This window comes from Oryzias melastigma, unplaced genomic scaffold, assembly GCF_002922805.2.
Source record: "Oryzias melastigma strain HK-1 unplaced genomic scaffold, ASM292280v2 sc00246, whole genome shotgun sequence".
Lineage (NCBI taxonomy): Eukaryota > Metazoa > Chordata > Actinopteri > Beloniformes > Adrianichthyidae > Oryzias > Oryzias melastigma.
Window position 1 is genome coordinate 267,542 of NW_023416888.1, and position 23,347 is coordinate 290,888.

The 23,347-nt window shown below is 42.5% G+C and overlaps 1 protein-coding gene across 2 annotated transcripts in view; it reads left to right on the forward strand.

The window, feature by feature from the left end:
• Positions 1–21,192, forward strand: part of il17rd (interleukin 17 receptor D) — a 68,840-nt gene extending 47,648 nt beyond the window's left edge. The window contains exons 4-16 of one of the 2 annotated variants that reach the window (XM_036210792.1): positions 1,349–1,467; positions 1,850–1,967; positions 7,250–7,294; positions 7,699–7,850; positions 8,087–8,152; positions 8,291–8,345; positions 8,928–9,038; positions 9,200–9,384; positions 9,457–9,572; positions 18,530–18,778; positions 18,856–19,344; positions 19,450–19,727; positions 19,816–21,192. In XM_036210792.1, the coding sequence (XP_036066685.1) occupies positions 1,349–1,467; positions 1,850–1,967; positions 7,250–7,294; positions 7,699–7,850; positions 8,087–8,152; positions 8,291–8,345; positions 8,928–9,038; positions 9,200–9,384; positions 9,457–9,572; positions 18,530–18,778; positions 18,856–19,344; positions 19,450–19,727; positions 19,816–19,955 (2,123 nt within the window). In that variant the 3' untranslated portion in view covers positions 19,956–21,192. Of the gene's footprint in view, positions 1–1,348; positions 1,468–1,846; positions 1,968–7,249; positions 7,295–7,698; positions 7,851–8,086; positions 8,153–8,290; positions 8,346–8,927; positions 9,039–9,199; positions 9,385–9,456; positions 9,573–18,529; positions 18,779–18,855; positions 19,345–19,449; positions 19,728–19,815 lie in introns of both variants that reach the window. The other variant, XM_024263664.2, reaches the window with a different exon arrangement.
• The last annotated feature ends 2,155 nt before the right edge of the window (positions 21,193–23,347 follow it).

Below are 23,347 nucleotides of genomic sequence, written 5' to 3' on the forward strand. Positions count from 1 at the left end.
TAATCCACAATGGACACCACATTTTCTTTAGATATTGAATCAAAATGGGATCATTACCCTGATCATTTTCTTCTCTTAAAAGTGTTGAGTTGAGTTTTGCAAGTAAAGTTTCCATACCGTTATCTTTGTTCAGATCCTCCAGATATTTCCAAAGCCGTTTCTCTGGCTTGTCCTTTGAGCCCCGGCGTCAGGGCGAGCGCCTGTTTCTTTTTATCCAAGTCTGTAACAAGTCTCCACATCGTGACTTCATTTTTCCAGCCTTCGTACGATCTTGTTTCATCCAACTTTGGCGGTGTTCTATAGTTGGTAACCATTCTCTGCTACCATGAAAAAGCCAACAAACACGACGTTTGTTTCCTTTGCACTTTAGTTCTTTTCGCTCCCGTTCATCACAAACACCAACAAGGAAGTGCATGCCTAAAACCAAAAGCGCCGAGAGCCCGCCATAGAACAGAATCTCACAGGAAGTTATCAATTTGTTGGTGTTTGTCTGATTGTTAGTTTGTGGGGGGGTTTCTGTGTGTGTTTGTTTACAGGTTTGATTGTCTTTTGTGTGTTTGTTTGTGGACTTGATTTTCTATTTGTTTGACTGTGGTTTTGATTTTTTTGTGGTGGTTTTTTTCTGTGTGTGAGTTTGTATGTAGCTGTGATTGTCAATTTGAGTGTTTGTGTGTTATTTTGTGTTTTTTTTTCTCTGTGTGTTTGTTTGTAGGTGTTATTGCCCATTTGTAGGTTTTGTTTGTGGGTTTCTGTTTGTGTGCTTATTTGAAGGTGTGTTTGTTTGTGGGTTTGATTGTCCAGTTGTGAGATATTTGTGTGTTCCCACGTCTCTTACAGTGCTGCATGAACTGTGACAGAAAAAGTCTGAACTTGTGGAGCTGTTTCTCCAGCTTCCAGACTGTGACTCACTTGCTGCCAAAATGCAAATGTTCCTTCAGTCTGACGGAGAGCTGCTCAGAAATCCGCCTCAGGACATCAAACCGGTTCTGCCTCCTCGTCTCTGTCTCTCCCACTCGGCTAATCAGAAAAACGTGTCCGGTTCAGCTGGAGGAGTAATTACAGGACAGATGTGTTTTCAAAGAGGAGGAGGAGGAGAGGTCTGCTCCTTCATCTGCGGAGGAACTGAAGCAACAGAATGTAGGAGGACAGGAAGCAAGGAAGACCAGAGGGAATGACTTCAGATGAAGAAACTGAATGTTGAGGGGAGGGAATGGCACACAAGGGAGGGGGGTAGTTTACAAAAATGAGCACATGTGCAGATGTTTGAAATCTTACTTTGAAAAACGTCTTTAAGCTTACAGCAATAAGCAGCAGATGGTCCCTAAAACAGAACTAATGTTGTCTGCAGGAATCGAACATGTGAGGGGCTTCAGAGTCTACCTGGAGGACAAGAACCCGGAGGGGAAACAGTGCCAGCACCTGGTCCTCAAAGACCCCCGCCAGCTCAACTACTCCTACAGGAACACGGTGGGGACAAAAGTCCTGGTCAAAGCCCAGATTTTCCCAAAAAACCTTGTTGAAGTGAAGAACATTCCCCTCCTGTTGATTTATTTAACCCCCTCCTGGGGATTTATTTTCATTTGGTAATAAAAATGCTCAATTTAATTTTATTTATTCTATTTTTTATTTAATTTTGTGCCTTTTGTTAACTGCTGCTGCCTAAAATGAACAAAAAAGTCAAATTAACTTTACAAGGACTCAAAAAAATAGTTGTTGGCATCTCTGGGGTTAAAAAGTTCCCTCCTCTCTGACACTCAGTAGCACAGATGATGGATTTGCTGCTGTTTTACAGTGTGATTATAATGAAACAGCTGCTTTCATGTGTTTTTCTGTTCTTCCATGGCAGAAGATGAGCAGTCAGCCCTTCAGCGGACTGACCTTCGACACAGACTACATGGTCCGCGTTGTTCCCTTTCCTTCACTGATGAATGAGAGTTACTTCGCTCCGTCCTTCCTCCGGACCAACTGTAAGTCCTGTGGTACTCCTGAAGTATCCGAGTGGATGTTCAAGCCCGGCCCTCTTTGTGAGGGTCAAAGCAGAGGAGCTTCTGCACAACCCACTTCAGGACATCTGGTGTTTTTCTTTTGACTCAAACCAAAAAAACATTTTTTCTTTTAATCTTAGCCACAGATCGATCAGTCTGAGTTCAGGACAGTGAAATCTGAACTTCTGGACTCATCTCTGAATCCGTTCACTCCCAAAGACCGATCTGTGACTACTGAGTTCAGTTGTTTGGAGATGCTCACAGCAAATCCTAAACTATTACAGCTCATTTGAAAAGAAGAGACAAAGAAATTCAATTAAATTCAGTTTTATTTAAGATTAAGATTAAGAAAACCTTTATTAGTCCCACAATGGAGAAATTGCAATATGCAACAGCACAGGTACAGTCAGATTAAAGGGAAAGGATAAAATAAAACATACATTATAAAGAGCTAAAACAGTGGGAAACCATATACAAAAGACAAAAAGAGCTAAGCAGTAAAATACAATATACAAAAGAATAATGAACAATATATAGTAATATTGACAGCTATTGCACAGTCAAGTGGTAGTAGTTCACTTTCAGCTTATCCCTTTCAGGGTCGCCACAGCGTAACAGCTCCCACTGTTTCTCATCAGTGATTTGGCAGAGTTTTTAGGCCGGATGCCCTTCCTGACACACTGTGCAACTTCAGTTAGTGTGACAGAATGAAAGGCTTTGTTTACATGTGTGGGTTTATATGCAACTTCAGTTGTATTGTGTACTTGTTGGAGCCAACAACTAGAGACTGAAAGTGCGCGAGTTCAAATCCACAGCCGAGTCATAACAAAGACTCTAAAAATGGACCCAGTTCCTCCCTGTTTGACATTCAGCGTTAAGACGTTGGACTGAGGGGTCAAACCACCAAGTGGTTCCAGAGCGCCGCTGTGTCTGCAGCTCACCTCTCCCCCAGGAAACAGAACACATTTCACACACTGATGTGTGTGACAACCATTGACTGTATATAAGAACTGGACTGAACAAATCCCCCTACTTCCATGGTCCATATAGGAAGTACCACTGGGTTGCAAAAAGGCCAAAGTAAATTGACCAGTGTTTTTCAACTTTTTTTGAGTCAAGGTACACGTTTTACCTGAAAAAAAATCCCGTGGCACACTAGCATCCAAAAGGTAAAAAAATGAGTCTGTACTGATGTACATTCCCTCCACAATCCAGTCTACCTTTTTTTTAAATAATCAGGAAGTGTCATTGCAGTGCAGAAGTGCTGTCACTTTAACCCAGTGTTTCTCAATCTCAATTCACCCCCTCACCCCACACACACACAACTTTCTGCAGCAAATATCATCGTTATCATTAATCAATTTGCTCAAGTTAAACGTATATCTCTTCAAAGCAGTCTACATTTATTATCATTAAAGAATGATTAAAAAAATCTTTAAAGAAAATTCTAAGTAATCAGTTTTTATGATTTTTTTTTTTTTTTTATAAGAATCTTTCCAAATCTATCAGACATGTAAAAACAGCGGTCTTTCCTTGCAGTAGTGATGGGAATTCTGGCTCTTCTTAAAAATGATTTTTTTTTGCATTTGCTCTCTAAAAACAGCGGTTCTTTTGGCTACAAAATGACTTTTTTAGGTTGTTTTTTGCTTTATTTAATTCATTATAAACTACTATATAAGATTATGGTAAAAATCCATAATGTAAACATGTTTTTATTCATATAAAGTGTAAATGTATTTTCTGTTATATATCCCTCAAAGATAAAATGTAAAAAATAAATTAATGATAAAAGAACTAACTATTAACTATTCAGTTTTTAACTCTACACATTTTAAGCTTTTTTCCTTTTAAACACATTTGAAGTGAACAACACAAAACTCTGCAACCACAACCCAAATACAAATTAAATTGAGCAAAAACCACTAAATCAAGACTTTTATTCACATTGACATTAAGAAAGACAAAAGAGTTTCAGCTTTGAGGATGTCATCTGTTTCTTCTGTCAGTGATGATCTGGTCTGTTTTAGAGAAGATTCTCTCAGTTCTCAGGTGTCTGTTGGTTGTGGAATATATATATATATATATATATATATATATATATATATATATATATATATATATATATATATATATATATATATATATATATACATACATATATAGAATTATTTCCTGCAGACTCTGTTCCTTCATACTATCAAGAAAAGTCAAATGGTTCCAGTTTGTTCTTCTTTTCTGATGTCTCTAATTTTCTTCACGTTTTGTGTTGTTTTCTCTCTATCTCTCTATTTGGCTCGTGCGCTGTTGCACGTGTGAGCCCCCGCCCCCGCCCCCCCAGCGCGCACTTTCTCTTTCTCTCCGTTTCTTTTCATCTCTGTTAAATATTTTTCTATCGCGATTCTTGAAGTTTAATTAAATATTCCCTCTCTCTCTCTCTGTATATCATGGTCCCTAACGGTTCTCCGATTAACTGTTTAGTAACTAATATAAATGGCATGATCCCGGGTCATCCCGCGTCCCCCCACCATTTGAGAAACACTGCTTTAACCCAATGCATCATGGGGGCTGTAGTGCATAAACTCACGCAGATGTCGGCATACTGTTGTTTCTGAGCTTCATTCTTTTGTTCACTTTTTAAACTGTCTGACGTCGGATCCCGCTGGAAGCTACACCGCTAAACACGAGCTTTAGCTGTTATTTTTGTTGGAACTGAGAGACTTTATGAGCCGAATCAGAACAAGGAAGTGAGGACGTTAACCACTTCTGATTGGTCAGATTGATGACACGTGATGAAGCCTCCAACAATGATTGGCGGAGACAGTTGAAGGGGGCGGGACTTTTCTAAAAGCTGAGTTTGAGGCTAGTTTTGCGGCTGGATTGCAGTAACATCATTCTAATTTAAGACTCATTTTTAGAAACAAAGAATATTTCTTTTAGCATCTTGCATATTCCAAACTATCTACCAGTGTTAAATCAGGGCCGTTTGGATGAACACAGAGCGTATACCATAGTGATGGTAAATGTTTTAAACATGTGAAAATGGGTAATTTCCCGCGGCATACCAGACCATCTCTCACGGCACAGTAGTGTGCCGCGCCACACTGCCATTGACTTCCATTGAGAAACAGACAGTTATTTCTCAGTCATTTTATATGTCAGAATAATCATTCTTCCTCTGCTGCTTTCTGATTAACTTCTTTTTTCTAATCCTGATTTTTTTTAAAAGATTTTTTTCCATTATCACAAGTTATTAGAGTTATAAATTGACCAATCAGATGGCTCAATAAGCGTTTGTGGGTCTGACGTCGAACGTCTGGGGGGTTTGATTGACAGATGACGGGTAGCCAATGGGAGCAGACTTCATCAATGGGTCCGTGAAGACCTTTTAACACCTACTTTACAATTCAACAATGTACCAATCATTGTCCTACTGTTGTTTTCCTCAATGGAATGTACCGATGCAGCAGTTTAAAACAACAAGAGGAGCATGCTGTCGACATTTTTAGATGAGGATTTACTCTGTAGAAATAGATTTCACTCTGAGGTTATGTGCTTTGGACTTTTTTGTTTGTTTAACGTTCGTTTTTCTTTATTTCACTGTTTTGATTGTAGCTTATAAATAATAAGTTGCGTATCATACTGAACGGTACAGCTCCTCCATAAAATCACCAACCAAAGTTTCATCTTCTTCACTTTTCCAGCTTGCAGCCTGAATTAGACGCAGCCGTCTGAGGAGCGCGAGACAAACTTGAAAGGACCTGGTCGTATTTTCAAACAGATAAAAAGATCCAGCTGTTCACTTGTTAGGATGGTTATTTATTTTAAATACCGCTGAACGCGCTTCTCATGTGCATCTGATCAGACTGTAACGTTTCAGGAAGTGACGGTGACAGCGGTGGCCTACTTTCACGAGGAGTGGAGGTAATGCATTTCCAATGGGGGACGTCATGGCTCGAGAAGTCCAGTATTTTTTACAGTCAATGGTCAAACCTATTGAAATGTAGGTTCAGGTCGTTGACCCAGTTTTGATCCCCCTCATCCTGTGAATGGCGGGTGTTGTAGCCAGAGATTGTTTTCAGGCTTCTCCACACCCCACTGATGTTCTGCTGCTGCAGCTGTTCCTCAATCTTCTTCCTGTAGCTGGCCTTTCCCTCCCTCATCTTCCTCCTTAGCTCTTTCTGCATGGCCTTCAGCTCCTCCTTGTTCCCTTGTTCACCGTGCGTGGGACCACAGGCTGTCTGTGCGCAACAGGATTGTACACAGTCTGCAGATGAACTAGATTGTGGTCTGCTCTTCAAAGGGGAGGGAGGGGGGATGCAGAAAAAGTCTCCTTGGTGTTGCCATAAAACAGGTCCAGTGTTCTATTGTGTGGGTTAAACAGATGAGGGAGACGCGTGGTTAAAGTCTCCAGAGATGAGGAACAGGGCCTGTGGGTGCTGTGTCCGCAGGCTGCTGGTGACTGAGAGCAGGGCATCACAGGCAGTGTGCGCGTTAGCAGAGGGGGGCACGTAGCACGCTATCACAATAACATGTGAGAACTCGCGTGGTAGATGGTATGGCCTCATGCTAACTGCTAACAGGTTAATGTCTCTCCTGCGCAGTTGCTCTTTGACTGTGCAGTGTTTATAGTGCCCAATATCACAAAACAATTCTCAACAGGCTTGACACTGGTAATTGTGCAAAAACATAAGTCAGTCATAAAATATAGTCAGTCCTAAACTAAACTTGACTGGGTACCCTTGCCCTTAGACCCTCCTCTGTGAGAAAAAAAAACTCCTGGGGGGCGGGGGGACGGTTGTGAGCCAGAGGCGAGGTCCACTGCCAAGAACGGGAGCACAAGCCATCCACCTGGAATGTGGAATCTCTTCATGACATTTACATTGAGACAACACATGAACCGCACTGCACCAAACAGAAGCATGGAGAACTGAATGAAACGTAGATGATAAAGAATAGAATGAATGAAAATACAGGACAGAACTCCAGAAAGAAAAAGGTGAAATAATAACATGAGTTTTAGTTTGTGATATGAAGCCTTCCCACTTGTCTGAAGTGGATCGCTCCATCCAAACTCCACAAATCCTCTCATCAAGCAATATTTTTAAATGTGGAGCAGAAAAACTGTTGTTTTCTGGATCCGTTGATTTCTATGCTTCTGAGCTGAAAATGCACAGATATGCAGCAGAACTAAAATCTATATGCAAAAAATGAGAATGTTTGAAGCTGACCTTCCACTGATAACCATGTTTTCTTTTCTTCAATAGCGTGTGAATTTCTTCTGGGATCAGAAAACCTGGTCTGCAAACCATGTAAGTTCCTCAGTACTCTTGAGTAAAGCCACATGTGGACGGAGATTCTGGAAGTTGCTGGTTTTAGTTTACTGCATGGATGAACAGTCTTCTAACTTCCTAAACATTTCTTGAATTTGTCAAAAGAGGATGAATCCTTCCGACATCTTTCTGCAGCTTCAGAAAAGAGATGATGGTCTGCTCCTTTTGAAACTATCCTCCAGTTTGTGAGCAGAAATATTCAGAATAGTTCTCATTTTTAGACCACAGCTTTCAACGTAAATTAGCTGTTAAGATAAAAAAACAATCGAAGAACTTGAGTTTCAAACCTTATCATGATAAATAAAAAAGATAAAAAACTTTCTTTTGTTTGGTTTTGGTTCGGATCAGAACTGCCTTGAACCAGATTTACTGTTTCTCTGCAGTCTGGAAGCCAAAGACTCTGAACGTGTCTCAGCTCGGATCAAACCTTCATGTGGTCTTTGATCAGGCTCCGCCCTCCTTCGGCTTCAGCTTCTACTTCCTGTACTTCAAACTGCGGCACAGCAGCCTGCTCAGGCTCCAACGCTGCAAACCGGTGAGACCAGCTTCCACTCGGAAGACAAATGTTCATGTCAATGTGTTGGCAGATGCCCTTCTGGGGGCATTTACTGTTTTAGGGAGGATAAACCCTTTTATAGGAGGAGCTGAAAACCTTCAGGCAGCTGAAGGTTCAGCTGCTACACAGATTCTTCTAAAATCTTTTCCACCTCACATGAAGAGAAGATTTTGATTTCTTTGGACGTTACCAGTAAAACGGTTTCAATACTGCAGGACTCTAACCAGGTCAGGACGACCTGCTTCCTGCAGGACGTCACGCCAGGAACCTACACGATCGAGGTACAGAACCCCACAGTCCAGCTCTTCTGCACAACTTCTACTGAGATTTACTGGATTCTACTGTCTGCATGATGAGAAGGTAGAATAAAACACATTAAAAATCCAGCTTTTGTTAATTTGTTTTTTCCTTTGAATCAGCTGAGAGACGATTCAAACACCAGTAGGAGACAAACGCAGTACCACGTCAGCCAGGGTGAGACACACGCACACAAACACACACACACCCCCCCTCAACAACATACATGCAGATGAATACATACACAAAGATGAACAGATGAGCAAACTCACACACATGAACACACACACACACTCATGAGCACACACCCCCACACACACACATACACGGAGATGAACACACACACATAAACAGACAGACAAACATACATACAGATACACACACACACACATATTCTGTTAAAACTGAAACACTTCAGATGAATTTGTTTATAAAGTGTCAATTATTTGTATTCAACAGTGTTTTAATGCATTGTAATTTACCTCCAAGTTCATCTTAAAGTTGAATTGTCCTATTTTGTGAATCCACACTTTGATTTCTGTATTTATTCAGTTGTTAAATAAGAAAAACGTGTCATAAATGAACTAAAGCAGTAAACTTTGGGATTGTTTCTGTTTTCAGTTTGACTTTTTTAATGAAAAGAAAACTGAAAAAAAGTTTATTCTAAAATTCTTCTTCAGCTCTTCAGATGAACTTTCAGCTCAGCTGTTAAAAGGTCGTGTTAGTTTGTCTCATGGTGTCATTTGTTTCATCCACCAGTCCACTCCCCCTGGGCGGGGCCAATCCGTGCCATGGCCATCACTGTGCCGCTGGTCATCATGTCTGCATTTGCCACCCTCTTCACTGTAATGTGTCGCAAGAAGCAGCAAGGTAAGGCAGTTTGTCTGTGATTCTCAGGTTGGTCGATGCTCCTAAAAACTTGCTGTTCTGGGGTTTCAATTTTAACTGAAGTTAATCTCGAATGAAGTTGAGGTTTTGTTATCCTTATACAGGTTAATGAGTTTCTCCAACTTGGATGTTTCTTCTTTTAGAAAACATTTACAGTCACCTGGATGAGGAGAGCAGTGAGTCATCCAATCAAAGTGCAGCCCTTAACAGTGAGCGGCCGTGGCCCCGCCCCAAAGTCTTCATCTGCTACTCCAGCAGGGACTGTTCTAAACACACCAGCGTTATCCAGAGCTTCGCCTACTTCCTCCAGGACTTCTGCGGCTGTGAGGTGTGGGCGGTGACCTGACCCCGTCCAGGAGACAAAAGACACGTTTCTAAGTTTTGTTGGCTCTTTGCTCAGGTGGTGCTGGACCTGTGGGAGCACCTGGAGATGTGCAAAGAAGGTCAGATGTCCTGGCTGAGCAGGCAGCTGGATGAAGCTAACTTCATCATCACCGTGTGCTCCAAAGGTTTAAGGTATCAACCTCAGTGCTGTCGGTCTGTGGGATGTAGTCGTGTTTATGGAGACTGTTTAAAGCTAAAGCCTTAGACCCATGCTCCTTCACATCATCGTTCATATTCTCTCAGAAAACCCAAGTTTGATGTTTCCTCTCCATTCATGTCCTTCTGATGGCCTTCTGCAACAAACAGTTGGCTTCAGGCGGCGTTCTGATCTTATTTTTGGGATTCACCTGAAGTTCATAAGATCTACTCTGAGATTCACAGCATTCACATGTAGATACTGAGACCTGCTCAAATGCCCACATTAACCTTAACAGTGTTTTTCATCCTTTTTTTGAGCCAAGGTACATGTTTTCCTTGACAAAAATCCTGCGGCACTCCATCATCAAAAATGTAAAAAAAAGGGAACTCTGCAGTCTGTATAGATTAATACTCCCTCCTTGATCTCATGAGCATTTTTTCTAATAGTTGCAGCACAAAAAGCTGGAAGTTGCAGCTATTTTTCCTTAAAGTTGCAATAGTTTTCAAAAATAAATTTCAACAAAAATAGTCAATATGTAGTTTTTTCTCAAAAAGACCAACTACTATTCCAACAAAAGACCCTTTTCAGATGACGTCACGCATTGCGGGTCAAGTGCGGAGTCGCCTTCAGTTTATATGGTTTAGAGCAGCAAAGCTGGCAGATTAACACTGTTCAAAGCAATTTTATGTAAGTAATAAAATGTAACCCAAACAATTATGGCAAAAATGTGTACAATATTTATTTTATAAATGTCAAACCTGGTTGTATTCGTTTTCTCCTCTTAGATTGTTCACAAATCAGAGTACAAATGTCAGTAATCCTGTCTGCAGTCAGAACAGCAGCTCAGCTGTTTCTCCAAATTCCTCTGGATGATATTAAACCAGTCGTGGATTATTTCTCTCTGACAACATGGTTATCCTCCTGCTATCTTATGGGGTCCATATGACCCCACCCTTGAATTGATGTGTGATCTCTCCCATGACAAAAGTGGACAGGATTTTATGTCTGCCACGGTCACCAGTGAAGATAAATTAAAGTTCAGCGCGCTGTCTAGTGGGGTCCAGATGACCCTACTTTGATGTCAATATCCCTAGAAAAGCACAAGGGTTAAAGTTAGATGAAGGTTAAAGAAACTTCAGTGAATGCTGCTTGTTTGATTATGAAGGTAATTATGATTTTATTCTTTTATTCTGTGCTAATTCTAACGCTACCATTAGCTTTGTCTTTGAGATGTGGAGCTGCAGAAGATCTTTTCTCACCAGTTCAAAGTTTCCTAAATTTCCATGATCACATAATCATTATAAACAGATCAAAAGTCAGACAATTCCAGCGTGTCTGACATTAAAGTCAAACGTATTCCTGTTGTAATGTTTTCTACTGCGGTCAGTGAGCTGCTGTTAGCTCAGCCGTGGTTCTAACATCACTCCTCTTTGTTTTTGTTCATGTCTGATCTTCTTTCCCTTTTGGCTTTTCCCTTCAGGGGTCTCCACAGTGAATCAGTTTCCTCCATCTAAGCCTGTCTTCAGCATCCTCCACTCTAACACCAGCCACCTTCATGTCTTCATTCACTGCATCCATAAACCTCCTCTTTGGTCTTCCTCTAGACCTCTTTCCTGGCAGCTCTAGACTCAGCATCCTTCTACCAATATATTCACTGTCTCTCCTCTGAACATGTCCAAACCATCTCAGTCTGGCCTCTCTGACTTTATCTCCAAAACCTCTAACATGTGCTGTCCCTCTGATGTATTCATTCCTGATCCTATCCATCCTGGTCACTCCCAAAGAGAACCTCAGCATCTTCATCTCTGCTACCTCCAGCTCTGCTTCCTGTCTTTTCTTCAGTCCCACTGTTTCTAGTCCAAACAACATGGCTGGTCTCACCACAGTCTTGTACACCTTTCCTTTCATTTGTGCTGAAACTCTTCTGTCACACATCACACCTGACACTTTTCTCCACCCATTCCAACCTGCTTGCACTCTCCTCTTCACTTCTTTTCCACACTCTCCATTACTCTGTACTGTTGACCCTAAATACTTAAACTCCTCCTCCTTCTTTATCTCTTCTCCCTGTAACCTCACTCTTCCACTCTGGTTCCTCTCATTCACACACATGTACTCTGTCTTACTGCGGCTAACCTTCATTCCTCTCCTTTCCAGGGCAAACCTCCACCTCTCTAACTCCACCTCCACCTGTTCCCTGCTCTCACTACAAATCACAATATCATCTGCAAACATCATAGTCCATGGTGATTCCTGTCTAACCTCATCCGTCAGTCTGTCCATCACCATTGCAAACAGGAAGGGGCTCAGAGCTGATCCCTGATGTAATCCCACCTCCACCTTGAACTCCTCTGTCACCCCTACAGCACACCTCACCACTGTCTTACAGCCCTCATACATGTCCTGCACTGCTCGGACATACTTCTCTGTCACTCCAGACTTCCTCATACAATACCATAGTTCCTCTCTGGGCACTCTGTCATAAGCTTTCTCCAGATCTACAAAGACACAGTGGAGCTCTCTCTGACCTTCTCTGTACTTCTCTATCAACATCCTCAAAGCAAATGTTGCATCTGTAGTGCTCTTTCTTGGCATGAAACCATACTGCTGCTCACAAATGTTCACTTCTGCTCTTAGTCTGGCTTCCACTACTCTTTCCCACACCTTCATTGTATGGCTCATCAGCTTTATTCCTCTGTAGTTACCACAACTCTGCACATCTCCCTTATTCTTAAAAATGGGCACCATCACACTTCTCCTCCATTCCTCAGGCATCTTCTCACCACCTAAGATCCTGTTGAACAACCCGGTCAAAAACTCCACTGCCATCTCTCCTAGACACTTCCATACCTCCACAGGTATATCATCAGGACCAAGAGCCTTTCCACTCTTCATCCTCTTCAAAGCCCCTCTCACTTCACCTTTACTAATCTTTCTTACTTCCTGCTCCACAACCGTCACCTCTTCTACTCTTTGTTCTCTCTCATTCTCTTCATTCATCAACTCTTCAAAGTATTCTTTCCATCTTTCCATTACACCACTGACACCTGTCACCACATTACCATTCCTATCCTTGATCACCCTAACCTGCTGCATGTCCTTCCCATCTCGATCTCTCTGCCTTGCTAGTCTGTACAGGTCAGTCTCTCCCTCCTTACTACCCAACCTAGCGTACAAGTCATCATAAGCTCTTTGTTTGGCCTTTGACACCTCTACTTTCACCTTACGCTGCATCTCCCTGTACTCCTGTCTACTCTCCTCAGTCCTCTCAGTGTCCCACTTCTTCTTAGCTAGTCTCTTACTCCGTATACACTCCTGCACCTCCTCATTCCACCACCAAGTCTCCTTATCAACTCTCTTTCCTGATGACACACCAAGTACACTCCTACCTGTCTCCCTGATCACATTAGCTGTAGTTATCCAGTCATCTGGGAGTACCTCCTGACCACCCAGAGCCTGTTTCAACTGTTTCTTAAAAGTCATGCAACAATCTTCTTTTTTCAGCTTCCACCAGTTTGTCCTCTTCTCTGCCTTTGCCCTCTCTTTCTTCATCTTCTTCACCACCAGAGTCATTCTACACACCACCATCCTGTGCTGTCTGGAAACACTCTCACCAACCACTACTTTACAGTCACTGATCTCCTTCAGATTACACCGTCTACACAAGATGTAGTCTATCTGTGTGCTTCTACCTCCACTCTTATAGGTCACTCTATGTTCCTGTCTCTTCTCAAAGAATGTATTCACTATCGCCATTTCCATCTTTTTTGCAAAATCAACCACCATCTGTCCTTCTACATTCCTCTCCTGGATACCAAACCTGCCCATCACCTCCTCATCACCTCGGTTTCCTGCACCAACATGACCATTGAAATCTGCACCAATGACAACTCTCTCATTTCCAGGGATGCTCATCATCACTTCATCAAGATCCAACCAGAACTTCTCCTTCTCTTCCAGCTCACATCCTACCTGTGGGGCATACCCACTAACAACATTGAACATGACACCCTCCATTTCTATCTTCAGACTCATCACTCTATCTGACACTCTTTTTACCTCCACAACACTCCTAACAAACTCCTCCTTTAGGATAACTCCTACTCCATTTCTCTTCCCATCTCCACCATGATAGAACAACTTGAACCCTGCTCCTAAACTTCTAGCCTTGCTACCTTTCCACCTGGTCTCCTGGACACACAGTATGTCTACCTTTCTCCTCTGCATCATGTCCACTAACTCTCTACCCTTTCCTGTCATAGTTCCAACATTCAAAGTCCCAACTCTCAGTCCAACACTAGTGACTTTCCTCTTCTCTCTCTCTCTCTACTACTGCAACCACTGTGTTGCATTAGCAGTCATTTTATTTTGAAAACTCCCGGACATCGCTCTTTACATCCGTGTGGGTCTCTTGACTGAGAGCAGCTAGCTACTTAGTTCGTAGCTCCAACCTAACAAAAACAAAACAATAAGACGTATTCAGAACCTCTCTTTCGGGCAGGAAACAACCAGTGAGGAACTAAAGCGGGACCTTCGACTTCACAGAAAAAAATCTGCTGTTTATAGACAAAACCGAGTCTTCCTCGACAAAAACGGATTTCTGGAGGCATCAGCTCTCACGCCGCAGGAGCCGCTCTGTGTAATGAAATGTGGCGACAGTCTTCAGTCCAATGTTTCACAAACACAGATAATAAAGATGAAGACACGGTGGATTCACGTTTATTATTATATTCAGAAAATACCCGTTTTACGATGGTTGTGTCGTTTTATTTTGCTTTATTTAACCTTTACACAGTTCAGACTCGGCTAAAGTTAGCGTTTGATTAGCATCTACTTTGAAGTGAAAGGAGAATTTAACCACAAAGGCTAAGTTTAAACCTTTAGACTTGTTAAAATCATTGAACTAGCGCACCCGACCGCACGTTTTTTTTCTGTCTGTGACCCGGTACCAAGTGAGCCACGGACCGATACCGGTACCGGTCAGCGGCCCGAGGTTTGGGGACCGCTGTCTTAAAGTTCACAGCAGCCCTAAAGTTGTGCTCCAAAATCTCTTTGAGCTGTCACACAGCGGTTGTAGTGTAAGTCATCCAGATAGAAGCTAACTCTTTAGCAGATAGCTGTGACGAAGAGGCTGAGACATTAGGATCCATGTGCAAATGTTTTAATGAGCAAGGGCAAGACATGAGCGTAGTCAGAGTCCAGGCAAGGGTCAAAACACAAAAGCAAGGCAGACAAGGCACTGATAAACAGGCAAAGGGAAAACAGCTCAGAGTTTAAGTAATACAAGACTTCGCACTGGAAATGAGGCTGGAGTGGGTTTATATGCTGTGTGACCATGATTATGATGATGAACAGCTGAGCAGGAAGGAATCCATGGCAATGGCTGATGGGAGTTGTAGTGAGGAGCATGAGGAGTCCGAACTCTGGTGAGGGCTCCCTCTGGTGGTTGGAGATGGGTGCTGACATCTGAACTGTGACAATAGCATTCTCTTCTGTAACCTTCGACAACAAACAACTCTATTGCTTAGTTGAGTCTCTAATATTTTTTACTGGTCGAAATGAAGTGGAGGCGGGATTTAGCATATATAGGGGGAGGAAGGCCCCGCCCTGATGAGCGTCTGACAGAATGCAAAGCAGTTTGAGTTTTGACCGACTTGGAGCGCCTGGATAAAACTGAGAATGCATTACAGCGGGGGGCGCTGTTTTCCATGATGAATTGAGTTTTGAAACAAACAGAGCGTGGGATTTTACTATGCAATAGATTTAAAGTTACTTTAAAATTATTTTGAACCAAACCATGTATTGAAATGTCATTTTTAAATATTGAATTGTAAATTACAAAATGCATTGTCATTTGAATTATGACATCAAAAACCCATGACAATTCACAATGATTGATTTTATTTTTATTCAATGTTTTATTTTTTTAGATTGTGATATTGAATTGTAAATTACAAAATGAATTATCATTATGCAAGCCTGAATTGAATATTGAATTGCAAATTGCAAAATGCAAACTGAATTGTCAATTGAATAATGCTTAAAACTTTGAATTATGACCCAAAAAAACTTCCATAAGAATGGGATGTAAAACATGCAAGGCCTCTCTGAAGTGCCATACATGCAGTTCCACCATCAGCCTCTAGGTGTCCTCTAAACCAGAGGTTCTTAACCTTTTTCACACTGGGGCCCAATTTTCCCAGTACAAAGTGATTCAAGGCCCATTCAAATATTAAGGGGGTGAAAGTAGATTTTTTTTTATGCCGTTACTAAGATTCATATGATCCAGTTTCCTCTGGACTAAAATTCAACAAGAGCCGCAAAGTCCCACCTCAAAGTTAGAACAATACACTTTATGTATGTTTTTGTGGCCAATGAGACATTTATTGATAAAATATTGCTTGAAAATAATCTCTAAAATTGAGTTTTTTCCTTTATAAAATTAACTTCTTTTACTTTTGAAAGTAGCTCATACAAGTTCCTTTCAAGATAAAATCATCTTGTGTTTGATCAGATCCTGCAGCTGCAGCAGATTTACTTGAACTAAACATGTAATAACATCTTTTCTATCATTGTACTTTAGTGTTCCCTCATATTTTTTCTCCTTTGACTATTGAATACAAACACAACAACTTTAATGTAGAATACAAATATATTTAAAACTAAATGTAATAAGATGATGTCATTCTGATAATAATCCGCTCTGATAGCAGATGAAACATTTTACTATAATTTTGCTCAGTTTTGTTAAAAATCTAAACATAAATAGAAAAATGTAAATAATTAAAGAATAAGAACCAATGCTACAAAACCATCATTTATTCAAATTGTTTGTTTCTTCAAACCCAAACAGCCACAATGGAGGAGGGAAAGAGCTGCATGTGGCTCCAGAGCCTCAGGTTGGAGATCTCTGATCTAGACTCATAGTCCATTCATGTCCTGCTGGATCTGTACACTTGTAACAAACACCACCTTAAATACTGTTTGTTATTAAAAAAGAAACTTCGGGATCGATCAATGACACACCTGATTCATGAACTGTAAACAAAAAAGTAAACAAAGACCACTCAACAAACAGTTCTATTTATAGGGGGGAAAAAACATTATTTTAATTTACAGTTGTTGCGTTGTTTTGTTTTTTTCTTTATATGAAACACTCGTCTCAGTCCCGCGCGTAATGGATAGGCCTACAGTGCCTCTAAATGTCCAACAGAAAACTCCCACGCTGATTGTCCGTAAAACAAATAGTCCCGTACTCCAAGAAAAAGAAAAAGAAACCCCCGCAAAGTCAAATAACTGGTATACCAGCAAAAAAATATTTGGGTACCCAAAACAGAAAAAAAGTCTCGGTCTCACCGGCGGGCCGCGGCGCCCGGTTGGTTTCGAGATGCGCCCGTCTCCAATTGCGCGTAATGATCCACCAGTCCAGATCTTCGTGGTTCCCCCGTCCTACTACTGGATGCTCCAAAGGTTGGGATCACGGGTAAAATCCAGTGGGCAAGGAACCCTTTTTCCGATCCTCTGGCGCGCTGAGAGGAGATGCAGCCGCAGCGGATGGAGCGTCTTCCGCCTTCTTCCTCCTCTCGCGCGCACCTGTCCGGCCTCATTTAATTACCTTGGGGGTGGGTTTGCCACCCGCCAGGTAAACAGTCAGCATCCCCCAAAATACATCACCCCAGTTCAAATGACATATATGGATAATAATAAAAAAAACATGAACATTGGGAAGAACCCTTTTTTTTTTTTTTTTTACATTTCACATTCACTATGTGACTTTGTCACACACTGAACAAGACCGCTCCGCTCCAGCACGCGCTTAGCGCCCCCTCTGCGTGTGTACATAGCGCACTTCCATACCCCGTCATGTGCGCCCCAGTAATATCGCCACCCCCACCTTGCGGCGACTGTGCCCCTTCTGAGTGCGCCTTTGAGCACAGCACGTCTCCATTCTTTGCGCACAGCAGATCCCCACCCTTCAGCGTGCGCCTTTACGCACAGCACATCTCCGTCCTTCCACGTGCGCGCACGCGGGGCGGGGAAAGAGAAAAAACCGGAGCGTTCCGGCTTACTTTCACCCCTGGTGACAAGTTTGATCCAGCTGGATTTCAGGTGTGCACACAGGTGGGGGCGTGTCTGCCGACTCTGCTGCTCATCTCTCATTACAGCGGCAGGCGGGACTTTTGCGGAGAAATGCTGAGTTTCCGCGATTCTTTGACAATGGTAGTTGTTGTAGTAAACTCGTGTCGGACCCCATAACATAATAAAATAATAATCTGTTTCCTCCATCTGGGATTTGTAATAGCAGACAGGTTCGATTCGCGCTACCTCTCCACCGCGCTCTGCTCTGCCTTGTAGCCGTCAGATCAAATTTCATCTTCGCCCTTTTATCAAATTCAAAGATTAATTTCAATTGATCAGTACGAAACTATGACGTCCAACTTATAACAGCAGCATTAAAAAGACCTTATAAAAAAGTTTAATGAATAAATATAACTTCCACTGAGTGGGAGGAAACTGCATTCAGGTCCCGCAGCCCTGGTGGCCCACAGGTTCAGGACAGAATTTTTTTCGCAGCCCACTGGGGGGTGCTCTTTGACCGAGATTGGGCCGCGGCCCCATGGTTAAGAATCACTGCTCTAAACCCTGTTTGTGTTGAAACTACAGGACCGTCCCAAAGTTTTTTAGTTCTTTCTGAATTTCACAAGTGGATGTTGGAACTGTGTGTTTTTAAATCTGATTTTCTCTTTTGTTTATCTGTCTCATCTTTACCTGTTTATGCTTTTCAGAAATGATGAAAACATTTTTAGAGAATCTTAGAATCAGATCACTTTGCTGAAGTTGAGCTCCATAAATGTTAAAAATGATATAAAACAATAAAAAAGTATTAAAGAGATTTTAGTTTTATTTTCGCTCTGAATTTTCCGCTGAGGTATCCTTGTCGTCCCTGCAGGTATTATGTGGAGAAGAAGAGTCGCAAAGGGAAGACCCCTGTCTGTCGTCGTGGTAACAGCAGCAGCTCTCCCGTGGGGGGATCACATGGAGATCTTTTTATTGCGGCTGTGGCGATGATCGCAGAGAAGCTGCGGCAGGTGAAGCAGTCGGAGGAGAGCGGGGACCAGGATCTGAACCGCTACATGACGGTGTATTTTGATTACTCTGCAGAAAGCGACATCCCCACCATGCTGAGTCTGGCTCCCAGGTAAATGCTCTGAAGGACGGGTTCAGCTGTGCACCAACCAGCGTGGTGGTTATAATTTCTTTATTTCCCCTGTCGAGGCTGAAGATGATGGACCAGCTGCCTCAGCTTATAAGTCGGCTCCATTCCAGTCAGGCTGGTCTCCCTGACCACGACCCACTGCCTTTGAACGTCTCCAGGAGGAACTACTTCAGGAGCAAGTCCGGACGCTCGCTCTACGTGTCCATCTGCAACATGCACCAGCTCATCAGCCAGAATCCTGACTGGTTTGAGGCACAGCTGGCGCCTGCAGCACGCTCCTCCTCTGAAGTCTCCTCAAAACAGGCTGGCCCCGCCCCTCCGTCGGGTCCAAGCTCCTCCCCAAAGCCTGGCTGCTCCTCGTCACTTCCGCCAGAGAAAATGCTGAACTCTGGCTTGATTCTGAATGAAGTGGCTGTTAGGGTGCCGCTGCTTGAGAGAGTGGATGGTGTCCCAAAGAGGTCCGAGCTGTTGCTGGCCCCCAGCATCAGCCCAAGTCCAAGTCCTGGACCATGTCCGAGTCCCGAGGCGTCCCACTGCTCTTCTTCAGGGTAAAACCCATCCTTAGACTTCAGTTTGTTTCCTTCTGTGATTAAACTTGCTCTGTTATTTTTTTTTTCTCCGTCTTCTTCCAACTGCCTTCCTTTTCGTTCTAGATCCATCAACCAAAGATCTGGACTTCCTGCCGAAGAGTCCTGCTGCTCTTCTTTCGCCTCAGCTCCTCCCATTTCCCAGGATGAGGGGTGCACTGTCCCCTCCCTGGTAGAAGAGGACCACCACTCTGCTCTGGAGGCCCCGCCTCCTCGCGATTCAGGGATTTACGAGTCCTCTGTCCCATCATCAGAGCTTTCCATCCCGCAGATGGAGGGATTGTCCCATGACCAGGCAGACTGTTCCTCCCTGGCAGACAGTGAGTCATCTTCATCTGGGCTTGGTAAGGCTGCGTTCTGGGATGCTCGTCTTACATGTCACGTGTTTTTGGGTTGTTGGTTTTCACTCATGTGCAGCCGCGTGTCTCACAGGTGACGAGGAGTTGCCTGCCGTCGCATTGCTCCACTGCAGCACTGGCACCGTTTGCAAAGCTGAGTTGCACCACCACCATCATCCTCATCATCATCACCTGGAGCAGAACGACACACTCACTCGTGCTGCTTCACTGTAGGGGGGTGCCAACCTGCAGTTGACGAGTGAAGCTGTCACCTGGTGGTGTTTGTGCAAACTCTGGGATTTGGCCTCCAGGTGGCTTGCGGAATTGTGGAAACTTAGGTCCTTGAAGTGCTGCTTTGTGGGTGGTAACCACGGGTTGTTAAGCTGTAATCGTTGTTGCAGCCTTACCCAGGAAGTCCTCTGTTGCCATGGTAACCACGTGCCTGGTCAGACCCTCACCTTTTGGTGTCTTGGTGTCTTGTAACCACAATAATCACTAGAACGTTTTGGTAACCGTGGAAACTGCAGCGTCCAGAGCTCCCATCAGCTTTGATGCTCTGATGATGCAGAGGCTGGTGGAGCTCCAGCCGCCATGTTCTCTGTCTGCATCAGCTCTGTTCAAACTTTACATGGATGTGAGAGCGTTGTGACATCGTCTGTGTTTTTCTGACCTTAATAGCTAGGAAGTACTTACTGTTTTTTTTCAAACCTGCAATCCCAAATATTTTGAGTTTAAAGGGAAAGTTTCCATCTAAACTGACGCCATATTTAACAGGTTTTTCCTCTGTTTAGGGTTGAGACAATAACTGGATGAACACGGTTATCATGAGACAAAATTGAACTGCAGACGTTACCAAAACCTGATAATGTGATTCAACATGATGGAGGAGTGTATCTATGTACATAGAAAGTAGTTTTATTTTTATGCAAGTTTGCTTGAAGTCCAGACCTTTAAATTCCAGATGGCCAGTGTCCCTCTTGCTATGTCTAAGTTTGCATTTTTAAGAATTATGTCACATGTAAAGAGACGTTCATCAAAAATCTTTAAAACTCTTTTTTTTATTTGCACAAAACATTTTAACCACAGCTTTCACCTCCTGACAAACTCCAGAAAACTGTTTAAATGTAATAATGTTTGTGTTTTTAAGCATTTTTACAGGTATAACATGACAGAACTGTTAAATTATTGAACAGCCATTTGCACCCATTGTAACCAAAGAACTCATTTAGTCCTTTTAACTCTTTAAAGTCTCATTTTTGACTGAATATATTTTTATCTGTGATTCTTCAGGAAAAATGTTGCTTCCAACCTTTAAATATTGTTACATGAAAGGTTTCCGTTCTGTATAGTGAGCTGATCATTTTTTTATTTTAATTATCTTTAGATACAAACTCTTTTATTTTATTACAATAATTTAGAAAATGAATAAATCTATTTCATTAAAGCTTTTTCCCTGTCTGGGTGGAATTGAGCTGATCTCTGGTTAAAACTCCTCTGACTGCGTTACTGAGGAACCTTGGAAATGTTTCTGGCTGGGATGTTTCAGCTGCACTGAAGCTGATGATCCTGCAGTAAAAGCAGAGGAACCGGTTTGACAGGCAGCTCTTTTCTGCCCTGAGCGCTGATGCATCAATGCTTAAAACAGGAGCCTGCAGGACTCAGGCAGAAGCTCTATGCACGCCAACTCCAAACCCTTTCCTTCAAAATAAAAGGTCCAACTTTTCATTTAATTCCTACTTTTGAACAGTGATGACAGTACCAAAGTTAACTTTTTGATTTTTTTTTCATATTGAATAGAGTAAATCTTATGAACTCCTTCCTGGAGTTTCAAAAGATTGATGTTTGTAACTCATCTATGTCCCAGAAAGGATTTTGATGCTATTTTTGAATCGATTACAGATTGAGAATTGCAGATTTTCAGGCCTTTGCAGGGACTTAAGAAGACTTTGTGAAGGACGTTTCAAGATCTATTTATTGTCAAATGTGCAATATATTTTGATTTACAGCAGAGACCCCAGGGCAGACATGCAGAAAAATAACAATAAAAAGACTCGAGCCTAAAAAAAGAACATTAAAATAATAAAAATATTTACAATGAGAATACATCTCACAGGATACAGCTCAAAGATGGTTGCGGTCAGACTTTTTAGGATGATTGTTGGTTTCACTATATTCACTGGTTGCTTTATAGTCAATTTTTACTATAGAATTTTTTATTTAAAAAAAAAAGACTTTAAAATTACAAAAAGAGTCTTGATATCTCTGCTTTATAGTCCAGAAAAATAGCCATAAAATTCGGTAAATGACTAAAATACAAATGTTTATAAAACATTTGTTTTCAAACTGTTTGTCATCTGCTGAGATTTGGAAGTCAAACTATTATATATTCAAAATGTGTTTATGATTGTTTTATTTATTTATTTTCAAACTTTTTATTGACAATATTCAAAGGTATACATATAAGTATAAGAACAAAGCCAAGGGGTTGGCAGAGTTTACACAAAGAAGAAATAGAAGCATAATATAAAAGATTAAATTCAAATAAATAAATAAAAATAAAAGGTTAAGGATCTGACAGTCTAATAGTTTCTAGGGCCTCAAGGGTCTTGACAGCTCTGGGGTCTGATGATAATTTCACACAGTCAAAATAGTTTCTAATTTCAATTAAAAAGAGGTGGAACAATGTTTTTTTATAAGTGTTTTGAAAATAAAAAAAAATAAAAATAAAACATGTTTATATAAAATGTTAAAGTCACCAAGAATGGTATTTCCTATGATCCACCCATCCATCTTCTTCCGCTTCATCCGGGACCGGGTCGCGGGGGCAGCAGTCTAACCAAAGATGCCCAGACTTCCCTCTCCCCGGCCACTTCCTCCAGCTCCTCTGGGGGGACCCTGAGGTGTTCCCAGGCCAGGTTAGAAACATAGTCTCTCCAGCGTGTCCTGGGTCTTCCCCGGGGCCTCCGCCCAGTGGGACATGCCCGGAACACCTCACCAGGGAGGCGTCCAGGAGGCATCCGGACCAGATGCCCGAGCCACCTCAACTGGCTCCTCTGGATGTGGAGGAGAAGCAGCTCTACTCCGAGCTCTCTCCGGGTGACTGAGCTTCTCATGCTATCTCTAAGGGAGCGCCCAGCCACCCTCCGGAGAAAACTCATTTCAGCTGCTTGTAGTCGGGATCTCGTTCTTTTGGTCACAACCCAGAGCTAATGACCATAGGTGAGTACTGGAACGAAGATCGACCGGTAAATCGAGAGCTTTGCTTTCTGGCTCAGCTCTCTCTTCACGCCTTCTCCAAATCCACAAAACACATATGGACTGGATGAGCGAACTCCCATGAATCCTCCAGCACTCTGAAGAGGGTGTAGAGCTGGTCCACTTTTCCACGACCAGGACGGAAACCGCACTGTTGTTCTTGGATCTGAGGTTCGACTATCGGACGGACTCTCCTCTCCAGTTCCCTGGCATAGACTTTCCCAGGGAGGCTGAGGAGTGTGATTCCCGGTAGTTGGAACACACCCTCCGGTCCCCCTTCTTGAAAAGGGGAACCACCGCCCCAGTCTGCCAGTCCAGTGGTATGGTTCCTGTCTGCCACGCAATGCTGCAGAGACGTGTCAACCAAGACA